This window comes from Macaca mulatta, chromosome 1 (genome assembly GCF_049350105.2).
Source record: "Macaca mulatta isolate MMU2019108-1 chromosome 1, T2T-MMU8v2.0, whole genome shotgun sequence".
In the NCBI taxonomy this organism is placed as follows: Eukaryota; Metazoa; Chordata; class Mammalia; order Primates; family Cercopithecidae; genus Macaca; species Macaca mulatta.
In genome coordinates, this window is record NC_133406.1 from 148552025 (window position 1) to 148568242 (window position 16218).

The following is a 16218-nucleotide window of genomic DNA, read 5'->3' on the forward strand; positions in this document are numbered from 1 at the left end:
ATACACCACAGTACTGACACACAGGCCATTCTAAGATTCTGTTGTTGGTAAAGACATACACATGTCAGAATACTGGCTTACTAAACAGGTAAGTAGCAAAGCTAATTTGAAGCCCATTATAAAATGTAGAAATTAGGCCAGGTACTGTGTGGCTCACACCTGTAATCCCAGCACTTTGAGAGGCTGAGGTAGGAGGATTGCTTGGGACCAGGATTTGAGATCAGCTTGGGCAACATAGCAAGACCCTGTCTCTACCAAAAAGAAAAAAAAATTAGCCGGGCATGGTGGTTTATGCCTGTGGCTATAGCTACTTGGGAGGCCAAGACAGGAGATTGCTTGAGGAGTTGAAGGTTACGGTGAGCTCTAATTGTGCAACTGCACTCCAGCCTGGGTGACAGAGTGAGATCTTGTCTCCAAAAAGGAGAACTTGAGGGGAAATACATTTGTATAGTAAATGGTTATATGGGGCTTTGGTTACATGTTAGTGTTAAAAACAAAAATAAAGTGATCTGAATGGATGTATTTATTAAATGTGACGGGGAATATATATATAAATCAAACTTTCCCCCCATTTTAATCAATGTGCAAATATTGAGTTTCTTCAGTTTGCCTAGAATTTTAATTTCTAACCATTCTAACACACTTAATTGCCTACATGAAAACCCATGTAAATTTCTGTGCCTCTAAAAGATAGTGAAACATTTGTTCAGAATATTTTACCTTTGTTGTCTATCCCTAAAGAAGAAAACACACTCCAAAGGTTTTTTACATTTTACGTGTTTTTATTTGCATAACTGTTTAAGATAACAAATATTTTCTATTTTCTTTTCTTTGCCTTGTGTGGTTCCCATGGATGGCCTGAGTGCCATTCTACGCTGTCTTACACATAGAGAGGATGACGATTAGGGTGGCTTGTCCCACAAAACCTGGGTGTGGCCTTGACATCCTGTCCAGCATACCTTCCAGGAAGCATCCCCGTCTTTTGTTTCAGTAGCTGGAATCTGCTTTTCTTGACTATGTGTTAATGTTCTGTTTACTATGTATACCCTGACCCCCTTTTTCTGGTCAGAAAAACAGGACAATATGACTCTGTAATTATTATTCTAGTCACATTTCATTAATAACTTTTGTTCGTTCCTTCTTTTATTCCTTCTTTCAGAGAACTTGTTGACTGCCTACTAAATGTCTGGCCCTGTGCTAGGCCTAAGGATACAGAAATGAGTGTGACTCAGTTTCTGCCCCTGGAGAATGACCTGAGGAATTTACACAGTGGCAGGGGAGACAAACATCCAAACCAGGGCGTCCGATCTTTTGGCTTCCCTGGGCCACATTGGAAGAATTGTCTCGGCCCACACATGAAGTACATGAACAGTAATGATAACTCATGAATGAAAAGGAAAAAAATCACAAAAGAAATCTCATAATGTTTTGAGAAAGTTTACGAATTTGTGTTGGGCCTCATTCAAAGCCATCCTGGGCAGCATGTGGCCATGGGTTGGACAAGCTTGATCTAAACAGATCATTATAGTGCCAGGCAGAGGTAGAAACACCAGTGCTGTCTGAGAGAGCTCCAGCTTTGTCTGAGGGAGGGGGAAAGATTTTACTGGAGATGGCATTGTGAGCTGGACCCACAAGTCCATCTGGAGCACTGTGGTGCACTTTAGGCCAGAATCTTGCAAGGCTGCAATGTGTTAGTGATGTATACAGTACACTGTTCACACAACCTATCTTAATGCCAAAGAATGATAGAAAAGTGCCTGTCTGTGTCCTCAGACTTGCATCAGTAGTGGCCTGCTGAGGGCACTAGCAGCGTTCCTCCACGGGAACCACCCACACATCAGGGTCTCCACTCTGCCTGCCTCTCTTCCCTGCAGCCGGGGGAGCTGTGGCTGCTCTGGGAAGGAAGGGCCTGGGTCTCTGGAATCTCCTTGCAACGGCTCCCAGGACCCCTTTAGAAGGTCATGACCTGTAGTTTCATAAATACTCCTCTGTTTATATGAGCTCTTGCCCCTCCACCCCCAACCCAAATTTAGTTCCCAGTATTTTTCCAGGGCATACAAAATATGGAGCGGAGCTTATTTCTGCATCCCACTTCAGACTTTCATTTTAGTTTTTTTTTTTTTTTTTTTTTTTTTGTCTCTTTTGTGGTTATATTAGATTATTTTCAGAGGTTCTCAGGGAATCCTGAATCATGTCCTTGTTGGGGGGAGGGGCGATGAATCCTGAAATGAACTGCCAGTGTCCGTCTCAGCACATTAAGTGGTTTCAAGACAAAACCATTGGGAAAGAGCTTGATACCATTTGACCAAGGAGAATGGTCAGTTGAGTGCCCCAGGTCAGGATGGGGACCCTGGGTGTGTGTGTAGGGGAATGTGTGTATGTCAAGATTTCTTGAATTCAGCACCAACTGATTAATATTCCTCTAGAAATTCAGAGAAATATAAAGAAAAAAAAAAGGAAACATTTAAAAGCTCTAAATCCAGTTCTCTAAAAATATTTTGAGGGAATCTTTTTATACCAATTCCCAAATGGTGAAGGACAAGCAATGGTGAATAAAATATCAGCTGTAGGGGTTCTGTAGACCAGAATATACTAAATACTGCAGCAGCAACTAAATAAATACTGTTCCCACCCCTAGCAGTCAGTTGCACATTTTAGATCCATCTGGGGTCAGGTTTGAGTTCCTAAAAGTCATATTGCCCAAATGTCAGTGAAATTTGAGTTCAGTGGTAGGACCCTAGTGTCCTGAAATAGGTTTATGCCTTTCCATTTGTGCATGCAAAGTGTGGGTGCTGGGAGACCCAGATTCAGGATGTTTTCAGTTACTACTAACATTGTTGCCAAGTGGATATCTCCTTACCCCTGAAGAGGGGACAGATGATGGCTATATACAGACCAGCATGTGATTTTATGGGTCTTGGTTGTAGGCACGCTGTTGGAGTTCTTTTCTTATCTTAGTGTAAACTGATTATTGAATCATCCATTTCAGAGAATTATTTGGTCTGGTTTTAGATAATAAGAGTTTCCCTGGTAGTGTTTTGGATGACTTCATTGCTTCACAGGTCCACAGGGGCTGTTCTAAGAATCAGAAATGTTGAAATGGACCTCACTGACACGTTAGCAAAATTGGACAGCTGTTAGACTAGCGTATCAGTTGCTTGCTTACTTTGCTTTTTCGTTTGTTTTAATGAACCCCTGAAGTAGGGGGTCTAACTAATACATATTCTGAAATCTCTATGGTAGAAATGCCTTGCGTCTGTATTATGAATCTTGGGAAATTCAAAACAATTTTCATAAGGAATCTTTCCATAAAGTAAGTAGGGTTTCCCCCAGTAATTTACAGAGTTTGAGACAATAGATAGTTTTTGCTTATCAAAGATAATCTTTAGAGAACTGAGAAGCCTTCACTATAACAAGGTCCAGAAAAGATTGTCCTTGTTATTTTCTGCTGATAATGTGAGCAAGGACATGCTTCCCAAGTGGGAGATAGGGAGGTGGTCTTTCTACTACTCAAAGGCTTTGTGCTCCTTAGAGTTGTCCTTGACTTTGGTCCAAGTTGTGTTCAGATTCCCCAGAAAAACACCCAGAAGATCTGCTTTGAATTTCTTTATAAAATTATATGTTCGTTGCGTTGCACAGATAACCGCAGAAGACCTAGTATGAATAGATGTTGTAGAACAGGTTAGACCAATGAGCTCTTTTCCATTTAGGGGAAGAATCAGCAATGTATGAGGGATGGTGTTACATAAGGGATGTGGCAGATCAGATTTGCTTGCATTTTCTCACACCATAAGGAATACCGAATATCCAGCACTGTTTGAGACCAGCATGGTTAGAACAGGAACTCTTGGATTAGGCTTCATGGACCAGTTGTGGTCAAAGTATGGGTTCCACCAGAAACTACATGTTAAAGTTTTTTTAGTTTTGAGTCTTCATCTATTAGTTCTTCTCCTGAAAGGATGACATCTTAAGACCAGAGGTGTAATTTGTAGTTTAATTAGATGGAGCCATTTTGTTACCGTTGTTGCTGTTAGAATTTTCTTACTCTTTTACAATGGGGTTCTTAACCTGGGTTGATGGGTGCTTAACCTGGAGTTCATGGGCCCTGCAATGAATGTAATTCCCTGACATTGTCTGCAAAAGTTTGTGTGATGTGGATGTTTTTTGTTTGGTTTGGTTTGATAAAGAGAGGGTTCATACATGCATTAAGTTCTCAAATGCTCCATGACTCCCAAAGATTTACAAAGAAGCCAGTGGTTTCGAGACTGGTCATTGCTGCTTCCTTTGAGCTGCATCCCCTTTAGCTTACCAGCCTTCACAGCTCGCATGGTCCCAGTGTTCGATTCGTTATTACTTATGAACCCATAGACAAAGATGTTAACCTGTATTTTTATGTGTAAATTTGACTTAGGATTGATGGTCAACTCTTTAAACTACTGTTTGGATTTCCAAGCTGGAGATTGCTGGATACTCTTTGTATCGTTTCTTCACGGGATATTTATTTGCTGTAGTCTACCTCCGCTCGGCCTTTAGACCGTGAGCACTGGAGAATGTAACCACAAAAGCTTCAGGATGTTCTTATATTTGTAACTGTAGTCTACCCTGAGCTATAATTGATCCGAAGGAGGATTTTCTTTTCTTTTCTTTTCTTTTTTTCCAACCTGGGAGAAATTGGGCAACTTAACCAGGAATTCTTTGAGATACTGCAGTGTGTTCTCTCTGGAAGCTTTTATACCATCGTTCTTTTGTTAGTTGTTTTGGTTGTCCTTTATCTTCCCTTCAGCAAGATTTACTCAAGCAGGGGAAGCCTAGAAAAGACAGGCTGCTGAGAGATTAGGTGAGCGGGTGCTTGCAGGACTCTTTGTCCCTGCCAAATGATCTTTTAAAGAAACTATTGGGTATTTTTCTTTGAATTTCCCAATTGTAGTGTGAATTCTTCTTTGCCAAATGGCTTTTGGGGCTCTGCCTGGACCCCGTGTGCCAGAGTCAGAGATTCATCTTGGCCAGACACTGCCACATATTGAAGAGGGAGCTGTTTCCAGGAAAGCTGAGGGCTGTGGCTCCTAGAAATCTTTCCTTGATTATATGAGCCAGGCCTCAGCACTTTTGACCATCTGGAAAATTTTGGACCTGAGCTCCAATATCTGTCTCATAGATCTTTTTCTTCTCATTTCATGAGCTTTTATAAAAAATTCTTGTTCATTTGAGACACATGCTTATTAGTATTTTGTAGTATATATTTGACCCAAACTTCTGCTTATCTATGAGCTCTAAGAAGAATTGTATGCCTAAGTACTGCAAAGAAAATCTTCAGAAGAAGAGTTGATGCAGCCCCTGCAGATATACATTACTATTCTTTGTGTCATTATGGTACTCAGTAAATAGTCTTGGAATAAATAGAGAAACCTTTTACTGATACATGCTATTAGTGACAGTCAGAGTGTTGCTTTGCAGTTTTCAGGTACTCTGGAACAAATGATGATTTCATCCCTCCTTCATTCTCCGTAGTGTGTGTGTCTCTTTGTTCAGTACAGTTTGAATCTTTGCTTCTGCTGTTTCTATAGCATCTCTTCTTCTTCTCAGTGGCTATCAGTCTATTTATTTCGAGAGGCGGACAGCATCTCCAAAGTGTGCTGTGAGGTAGAGTCTTTACAACCAAGGAGCACATTACTTTGCTGTAGCTGTACTTGACGTCACTGTTCATCTAGTATTTTGATTTAGCACTATGCTTATGCCAAATATAAAAATGATCCTAGCTGTGTGCAGAAATAGCTCATGGCAGTTAGATTGTTGCTTTTTTTTTTAATTTTTTTTGCAAATTATCCAGCTAAATTCCTTTGTACCTTTTTTTCTCCTTTAGGTAACATATAAATATATGAATTTGCTGTGATAAATCAAATATTGTTGTGTATGCTTACTTCCCAGCCTTTTGGCTAAGATCAAGTGTATTATCGTGTATATGTTAAGCACAGTTTTTTGTTTTTGTTTTTGTTTTTGAAACAGAGTCTCACTCTGTAGCCCAGGCTGGAGTGCATTGGCACGATCTGGGCTCACTGCAACCTCCACTTCCTGGGTTCAAGCGATTCTTGTGTCTCAGCCACCTGAGTATCAGGTGCCTGCTACCATGCCCGGCTAATTTATTTTTGTATTTTTAGTAGAGATGGGGTTTTTCCAGGCTGGCCAGGTTGGTCTCAAACTCCTGGCCTACAGTCCATTTTGGAAATTAAGACATGCATACTCAAGTTAGTGAACAAGATGATGCAAGTTATTCATAGAATATTTTTGTGGCATCGAAAAGCAGAGAATTAAAACATTATTTTGACATTTATTGAGTGCCTACCATGTGCAAAAACCTGGGTTTTGAAAGATAATGAAAGTTGAGTGTCTTATTTATCAATGACCTGAGAGTATACTATGATAAGTGACATTGGTCATAAGTGGTCCCTGCAAAAAAAGGTAGAAGTATGTTGAGATCACAGTTGGCTGACAGCCACTGGGAAAATGTGAAGTAGTCCAGCATTTAGTACCTGATGGTTGTACAGACTCAGATTGTGGATCTAGACCATGTCATCCTCATGAAAATTCTAGCTGAGATGTACTATTATTCCCAGTGCGTCACTCAGTCTGTGTCTTTCTAGCCTAAGTCCTTTTTTGGCCTGTCCCTCCCTTATTACTTTATGGTTATCTTTGATGAGTTCACTCTGTTTAAATATGTGATGCTTGGGTCTTGCCTCCCCGCTGTGTATGGAAAGCCAGTATGGACAGACTGTATGAAAGTATCTAGTCAATATTTCCTTATATATCCTTTTGTTCTCCTATGTTCATGTTGCCCTGGGTTCATGTGTGCCAAGAGGACTTGGTTGAGTCCATGGCTTGCAGCTCCATTCACAGGTGCTTTTTGGTGATGTTCGTGACAATGGTGGTGACCTGCAGTAGTCCTTGATCTGCTGTCAAAATTGGCTAGAGTTTTTGTATCCATTCCATGGTTTTCTTCCCTGTTTTTTTTTTTTTTTTTTTTGACAGGGGTTGTATACAATTATTCTTTATTCTGTGTGTCCTTTGTGCTTCATTTCTTTGGAAAAGCCCTTCGAGCTAAAAGCTGAGACAGCGAAAGCCCTGGCAGCCTCCCTTGGCAGCCCCTTTCTCTCAGCTTTTGACACTTTTCTTTGGCAGAACCCATTTCACTTTATGGAGGTTGGAGCTTACCTGGAGGAGAAGAAAGTCGTTTCTCTGGAGATCCAGAGGGATGACCCCACCCCCAGGGGATTTTGTTTTCCAGTTTTCACCTTAGTCATTTAACCTACAGCTTAAAGCAGGCCTAAGGGAAGGTAACTTTTATTCCACCTTTGCTGACTTTTCGGCAGAAAAAAATGTGTTCTGTTTATTTGTTCTTTGACGGGGAGCTAATTCATGCTTTTGTTGAGATTAGTGTGGTTGACCCATGTGAAGTAGCCATTTTGTAGTAAAAAATGGTCAAATATTGGCAATGTCATCTGGTTCAACTTAATGTATCTTAGTCATAGGATCTGAGCTGGATTATAGGTTGTTTCTGTTGATAGTGAGTTGCAAAAAAGTATTCCAGAGGCTGCTCTGAGTGATTTTCATGGAAAGCCAGGGCTAAGATTTCTACCCTCTTTCTGTTGCTTCCTAGGTCACACTTCACCTGAATCCCATCTCCTCAGTCCACATCCACCACAAGCCTGTCGTGTTCCTGCTCAACTCCCCACACCCCCTGGTGTGGCATCTGAAGACAGAGAGACTTGCCACTGGGGTCTCCAGACTGTTTTTGGTAAGTGCTTAAACCTCCCCCAAACTGATCTTTAGCACAAGGGTATAATAATCCTTAAACTTTGCCAAACTTTTAATAACGGCTTACTTTCATTGAAATAATGCCAGAGTCCAAAGAGTGTTAAATTTGGAGGATGCGCTTAATGATATTTGGATGACATAGATAAGCATTCACAGAAAGCAGACACACCTGCCCATCTTCTGTGGGCAGAGCCGGGGTCTAGTGCGCACATTAGAGCAGGATCTGTCGTCATACTCTGTGTGGCCTGAGCTTTGGTTTCAGCTCTGAAACCCCACTTGTGGCATCAGGAGCACTGTAAATATTGTAACTGGCTACCGGGTGTGTGGTCCCTGACCACAAAATAAATATGCATGAACCCATACTATTTGTATATAACACAGGCCTGATTCCTGATCTGAGGATCTGTTTGTTGAGAAAGTGACACAGTGAGCTCCAAAATGAAGTCATTTGTATTTTATTAAAAAAACAAGCTGGAACCCAGCTCTTGTGGAAAGATCCAAATATTACCTACTATTTGTAAATCATGTCCCTTTGAGTTTGCCAGAACATTCAAGTTGCTAGTTGTGGAGAAATAGATGGGTTGTTTGGATGGAATTTTTTTGGTATGATATCATGTCTGATGATGAGCAATACTGCAACTTGGTAGTGGTAACTCACATTTGTCTATTGCGAGAGCTGCAGGCTAATGTCCTAACTGCAGCGCCTGAGGCCTTAAACCTCTCTTGCCCACAAGCATCCAAAACAAGTGGAGTCCCCAGTTAATAGTTTTCCTCTTGCCTCATGAATAAACTTTGCCCAGTTAATGACTCCCAATCCAGCTCTGTAGTTTCTTTCCCCTGTATTTGAAGAGTACTTCTAAAAACTCAAAGGTTCTTGTTGGATAATGTAAGAATCCATAGTCAATACAATTATTATAATAAGTACATAAATGAGTAAAAGGGAGAAAAGAAAAAGCTCATCTTTGTAGTAAAATGCCAGCTAGTAAACATAGAAGGAGCAAAGGAGTTAGAAAATGATCATTTTGCAACCATCATAATAAAAGTTGACCAGGTAAGAATTATTAACAGATGCTAAATCTAGCAGAGATGGAGGGAGTTCAGGAAATAGTATATTTAGATATTCTTAAAATATCTTTTGTACAAATTGCTTATTAATTACACATAAAAAATAGTGACTATATACATTGGGGATATCCCATGATACCTTAACCAAGTGATTAAAATTCATATCAGCAATGTGGGGCAGATGGATGTTGTGTGCCTATAAATGAGAGAGAACACAGCATCACTTTTGTAGTATTTTTGCCAGAAATGCATATAACCTGAATCTAATCATGAAGAAATGCTGACTAAACCAAATTGAATGACATTCTTTAAGATAACTGGCCTGTAATCTTCAAAAGTGTCAGTCATGAAAGACAGAGAAAGGCTGGGGAGCCATTCCAGATTAAAGGAGACAAAAAGACAAGACACATGTGATCCTGAGCTGGATCCTGTTGGGTAGGGAGTGGGGCAGCTGCTATAAAAGACATTAGGGGGACAGTGGGTGAAATTATAATTGAGCCTATAGATTAAAATATTGTATCAATGTTATATTCCTTGAATTTGATAATTGTTGTTTTTCTGTAAGAGAATATCCCTAGGAAACATACTCAATACTCTTTAAGGTTAAGAGCTAAAAGGTCAGATCATTCCGGAAAAAAACATGTTGTATAGAGAGAAGAATAAAGCAAATGTGGCAAGATTTTAAAAACAGATGAATCTAGTTAAAGGCTATACTAGAGTCCTTTGTGTTAGCAACTTTGCTGTAAATTTAAATTAATTTCAGAATAAAACATTTAAGCTCAAAAGGTACATTTACAAGGTGGGTATTACAATAACTTTATTGTAGCCTTTTCTGGGAATTGCAACTCTTATTACTTCTATATTAAAAAGGCCAAAAACCAGTAATTATTTAGTTGTTATTACTGGCACGTTTATTGAGCACTTAGGATATTTCAGGTCACTAAATTCTCTAATACTTTATCTAATTCTGACAATAACCTTCTACAGTACGATAGTGTAGATCTCTTCTTATAGATGAAGAACTAAGATTTAGAGGGGGTAAGTAGTGGCCCAAACCACATGGCTAGTTACTTGCAGAGTTGGTACTCAAACCTAGATAGGACCTATTCTACAAGCTGTTATGCTAAACTGTCTGCCTTCGTACTCATAATCACTGCCAGTCTCCTCTAATTAAAGTTACTTGTGATAGTAATACTAATGGCTCTGATCATAAAGTCATATGCACATTTAGCCCTCATACTGTAGAGCTTTCCTGTTCAATACTGTAGGAAATAGCTGTGCGTGGCTACTTAAATTACAGTTCTTCAGTCCTACTTAGCCACATTTCAGGTGCTCAGTAGCTACGTGAGGCTAGTGGCTACCATGGTGGGCAGGTTATGGAGACATTATGAGCAAAGGCAGTGCGTGTCCTGGTTTGGATCCAAGCAGCAACCTTGGGCAAATTAATTTCTCTAAGCCGGATTTTTCTCAGGCCCTCCATCATAGGGCTGTTATCTTGAGTAAGCGAGATCATATATACAATGTTTGTAGACATTACCTGCTGTCGCTGCTCTTATTTATTTCTAGCCACAGTTAAGAGCATGTGGGATGGGTGTTGAATTTGCATCTGTAATTATGAAATATCTAGCTTGGCTGGCCCCAGATTGAAAGGGGTTCTATTTCTCTGGGCTATAGGTCCAGATGAAAGTGTGGGCCATGTATGTCATAGTCGTACTTATCACTGCCTGGATTCTTTCTTCAGTCTGCCAGTCCATGGGTTTTGAGGGAAAGAGTCTTACTCTTAGTTATTAATTTGCTTTAATTTTGCTTAAAATCTATAAAAACTGCTTCTTGGCCATCAGCGTGGACACTAACAATGAAAGAAGGTGGCAGCTTTAGTAAACAATTGAACATAAACCCCATTTGGATCAATCCCATGTTAGGAGATTGCAGATCAAATAATGAGCCTAAAATTACCAACACATGGGAGGCAGCATCAGGCGAAGTCAAGGATTTAAATTCCAGGACACCTGAACTCTGCTTTGTTGTCCAGCAGGCTTCCTTTAGGGAAAATGGTTTTTTTTTCCCGTCTGTACATTTCTTCATGGCCTGGAAGGGACGATGGAACATCTGTTGTTCATTCACATTCTCACATCGGCAGACAACGAGTGATGCAAGTCCTTGCACAAGCTGGGCCACTCTCCGTGGGCAGGCTTTTCCCTTCCTCTCTGTGGCCTGAAATGAATTTTAGTGTCTGCTTATCTCCTTGACAGCCTTTGCCAAAGAGGGTCTGGTGATCAATAGAAATCCAGTAGTGTGTTCTCTTTATCCATTTATATAGTTAAGAGTTAAAGTTTGGGGATAAGATAACTAAATTATGTTCCATAAAGTGTTCATCAAACACTTCAGAGGGCCCATGGGATCTCTGGAAACGGAGGCTTCACCATTTTCATCACTGTCTTCTCCCAGGTTATGCAGGGAGCTTAGAGGAGCTGTGGAAAGCGAATGGGTCTCTTGACTCTCAGTCCAAGACACGTGTATCCTTGCCTGCTTCCTGATATGCTGCTGGAGGGTTTGCATTTCTGTCTCAGAGCTGTCTACTGTGTATGTAGAGTTACAATACTTTTAACTGTTTTTTTTTTTTAATATGGTGATGAGAAAAGTTTCAAGTAACAGCATCTACTCATTTATCAGGGTGACCTTTTTATTTAAATGGACATGTCTGTGTTGTTATGACTGCCCAAATTAAAAAAGGAAAACTTTCATAATTAGTTAGGAGGGCCTTATGTTACCCAGAAATCGCAGCCACCCATGAGGGTGACTAAAAACATACTTTAATACTGGTAATAAAGGCATCTGTCTTTTTCTGTCAAATCATTTCAGTCCTTCTCACCCCCTCACAGCACAGGCAAGAAGGGAGCATGTCAGGCAGGGAGAAAGTGGGATTTAGTTTTCTCTGCAGGTGCAGCTCCTTTATCTGGCTATTCTGGTTACCTAGGAAATATGAGTGGGATGAAGAGTGACGCTTTCGGGCTGAGTTTCAAGTTGCGAATCTTTGAGTGTGAGTCACACACATGCACACACGTGATGAAGTTGTCATAATCTTGTAGTTTTCCTTTTGCAGGGTGTATGGGTGGCCCAGAGAACAATCAGAAATAAAAATCATCTTACTCTCTCAGTGTGCCATGTTGAAACTACAAATAATCTCTTAGAAGGATCACATAAGCCCATTTTTATTTATACATTGATTTCTACACTGAAAAAAAAGTAAGCTAACTTAACTGGGTGATAATGCCTGAACCTTCAACCTGAGTTTGCTAAAAAAGATTGAGGAGAGCCACAATCTGAAATTGTCTTTAAGGACATACTACAGTTTAAATACACAGTTTCTAGAGAAAAGACACAAATGGCCACAAAACACATGAAAAGATGCTCAGTATCATGAGTCATTAGGGACATGCTAATGAAAACCAGTGAGATGCCACTTCACACTAGGGTGGCTATAATAAAAAAGGTGATAACAAGGGTTGTGAAAGCTGTAGGGAAATTGGAACATGCATACATTGCTGGTGGGAATGTAAAATGGTTCTGTGGAAAATAATTGAACAAAACACATGTCCACAAGAACTTGTCCACAGATGTCCAAAGCATCATTATTCACAGTCGCCAAAAAGTGGAAACAACCCAAATGTCCATCAACAGATGAATGGATGAAAAAAGTGCTATATCCATACAATGGAATATTATTTAGCCATAAAAAGGATTGGAGTTCTGATACATACCACAACATACATGGGTCTTGAAAACATTATACTAAGTGAAAGAAGCCAGACACTAATGGTCACAAATTGTATGATTCCAATTTATATAAAATGTCCAGAATGGGCAAATCTATAGAAACAGAAAGTAGATTAGTGATTGCCAGGGGCTGATGAGAGGGGAAAATGGGGAATGACTGCTAATGATATGAGATTTCTTTTGGGAGGTGATAAAAATGTTCTGGAATTACATAGTGGTGAATATACCACACCTTGTGAATATACACAGAAACACTGAATTGTTTAAAAGGCTGAATGTTATGGGATGTGAACTATATTTCATAAAACTAGCAAGAAAACCTTGCTGCAGCACTTTTTTTTTTCTTTTCTTTTCTTTTTTTTTTTTTTTTTGAGGACAGGGTCTCACTCCATCACTCAGGCTGGAGTGCAGTGGTGCAAACATGCCTCACTGTAGCCTCAACCTTCTGGGCTCAAGGGATCCTCCTGCCTCAGCCTCCTGAGTAACTGGGACTACAGGTGCATGCCAGCATGACCAGCTGATTTCTTGGGGGTACTTTTTGTAGGGATAGAATTTTGCCGTGTTGTCCAGGTGAATCTCAAACTCCTGGTCTCAAGTGATGCACTCACTTTGGCCTCCCAAGGTGCTGGGATTATAGGCATGACCCACAGTGCTGGGCATGAACTAGATTTTAAAGTGTATCTTTTTACTTTATGCCATGTACCTGATTTTTTTTTTTTTTCCCCTTGAGACAGGATTTTTTTTTCTGGCTCTGTAGCCCGAGCTAGAGTTCAGTGGCATGATCTCAGCTCACTGCAACCTCTGCTGCCTGGGCTCAAACTATCCTCCCACCTCAGCCTCCTGAGTAACTGGGACTACAGGCATGCACTGCCACACCCAGCTAATTTTTGACTTTTTTTTTTTTTCGTAGAGGTGGGGTTTCACTTTTTTGCCCAGGCTGGTCTCAAACTCTTGGGCTGAAGTCATCCACCTGCCTTGGCCTCCCAAAGTACTGGGATTACAGGTGTGAACCACTATGCCCAGCCTCTAATTTTTTTTTAATCTTGCTTTATTTGTATTCCAAATTGGAGCATTCTCTCCTGCAAGGTCTGTAGACTTGGAGCCCTAGGACAAGCAGACATTTTCAAGATGAGACCCTAGTGCCTGGCTTCTAATAACCTAAAATGCTTAGTCCAGAGGCCGTGGCCAGCCTACTTATGTCAGGCTTATTCACTTTGCATGCTCATAAGGAAAAAAGGGTATCTAAGATTAGAAGTTTCAAGAAATAAGCAGCTTCTTCCAACCTCATTCACTCTCGATATTACTATGCTGTGATCTATTTTTTCTCTAGCCATTTATCGTTAAAATCAGAGAGCAAATGTATGTGAATGTGTGTATGTTTGAGTGGAGGATGGGGCATGGAAGGGGATTTTGGTCTTTGAGGTACCATTGCCGGAGCTGGCATATAAAAATAGAGGATGCCCAGTTAAAGTTGAATTTCAGATAAACAACAAATAATTTTGTCAGTGTGCCCATGCAGTATTTGGGACATAACATATGCTAAAAAAGTATTCATTGTTTACCTGAAATTCAACTTTAACTGGGTGTCCTGTACTTTATCGGGCAGCTCTACTCGGAGGTAATTCAGGTTTTTGTTTCCAGTTAACACCCTGGCCTGGATGTTAGGACGCCTGAGTACTAGTCTTGGCTCTGCCACTAACTAGTTATACATCACTGAGAATGTAACTACTACTTAACTACTCTGGCCTTTGTTTCCTCATTTCTAAAATGAGGGGATTGTACTAGCTCATGTCTAAAGTTCCTCCCAGCTTTTAAACTCCGTGATTCTTTGATAGCATGACTGCTAGATATTATATCCCAATTTAATTTGGAACAGAAACTGGCAAATTGAGCATTGCCCCCTCAGCAAATCCAAGTAAATATCAAGGCAGGGCAGTTGAAATAAATGACAGAAACCAAACTCTATACTATTAGCTTTGGATTAAAAACAAATAAAAACTTAATCCTAATGAAAAATGTAAATTAATACATTTAAAACCAGTTTTGTATTTTCAAGAAGCAGGGAGGGATGGGTGAAGAAGCTGGAGCTGCCAACATCTAGTTTATTCCTTTTACTTAAACTAGAGGCATTAAAAAAAAAAAAAAAAAAAGGTCCAAATATTTTGGACCTCTGCCACCAAACCACAGGCAGTTCTCTGGTCTGCACTGGAGTTTGGATGACTGACAAGACTCAGTGAAAAACAAGTGCTATTTGTTTTCCTGTGCCTAGTATTTAACTGGAAATCAAAAGGCTAAATTTCCAATCAGTTGCTAAATAGCCCCAGATGTGTGCTCAGTGCGGCACTAGGAAGGGACATGCACAGCCCATACCACCGCGCATGTCCAGCTGTTACCTTTTCATGAAGCCAAGTGATGTGTAACTGAGGGTTGTAGTGTCTGTCCAAAAACGCCCTAAGAATAACTCAGACATTCAAGATTGCTTGTGGAGAAGGGAACTTCTTTAAAAAAAAATTCTGTATTCTATTGTGTTGCATTAAAAAAAACCTGGAAATAATTTTTTTCTTTGCTAATTTCCTTCTTTCCCATATTTGGCAGTTCCCCCACCCCCACGTTCAGAAAAAAACACAGAATTAGCATACCTGGTATGATGGTTTATGTATCTACTTGTTCATTCATCCAACACCCAGTTTTTAGTGCCTAACTGTGAACTGTGCTAGCTGTGGAGGATCTAGGGAAAACTGGGGTAAATTGCCTGTCCTTAGCTTCCCATTATGTGTGAGAGCTGGTTGAAAAATTAGGAATTGCAGTTTAGTGTGCTAAGTACTATTACACTAAATAATAGTGAAAATGGGAGAAGATGAGAATAGTAGAAATTGGAGAAAATGAGAATTCTCTTCTTCCAAATGCAATCAAGGCAGCTTCTTGCCTGAGGCTGGCTCTGGAGAACAGCATGTGGCAAAGGGGTCAGGGCTGCAGACACAAACCCAGCTCTTGGCTCAGCCAGAAGCATTACCCCTGTATTCCAGGGACCCGGATATACCAGTTTGTGTTTTGCAGTGAGGTCTTTCCCCAGATAAATTCTCTCTTGAAGGCAGATTAAATAACTAAATGTTTCAAGATTGGTGGTGGTTCTTCTTTTTTTAAATGTCTCTTGTAGAATGACTCATTGTGTCCTGTGGGATATTCCAAGTGGTTGTGTACCATGCATTTTTATTCCGGAGTCTGCTCATCTGTTGGTTTTGTGGCTTGTCCTTAAGAGCCTTAATTATATGGGTCTTGATCCTCTCATGAGCTAGGGTCAGTCAACTACCCTAGTTCAAACGACTCATTCCTGTTTCCTAGGAATGAGTTTTTGGCCCTATTGTGGCCATTGAGCTCTTCCTAAATGTCACTATGGCAATTAGAACATTGGAAAGAGCCCAGTTTCAACTGGTAAACCTGGTCCAGAAGGGGTTTTTGAAAGACTCCCTGGGATTTATTCTAACTTGCTGGGTTAAGGCTGGTGAATGTTGGGAGTGAGTGAATGGCCCGTGGCCCCTGGGAGATTTGCCTGGGTGTATTTTTCCT

General features: G+C 40.4%; 1 protein-coding gene and 1 pseudogene across 2 annotated transcripts in view; both read left to right on the top strand.

Annotated features, from left to right (window-relative positions):
• TGFBR3 (transforming growth factor beta receptor 3) overlaps nt 1–16218 on the top strand; it is a 206181-nt gene that overhangs the window by 119538 nt on the left and 70425 nt on the right. For both annotated transcript variants that reach the window (XM_001098281.4, XM_015144723.3), the window contains exon 4: nt 7652–7789. In XM_001098281.4, the coding sequence (XP_001098281.3) occupies nt 7652–7789 (138 nt within the window). The remainder of the gene's footprint in view (nt 1–7651; nt 7790–16218) is intronic.
• On the top strand, nt 5914–6069 carry LOC114674722 (U2 spliceosomal RNA; annotated as a pseudogene).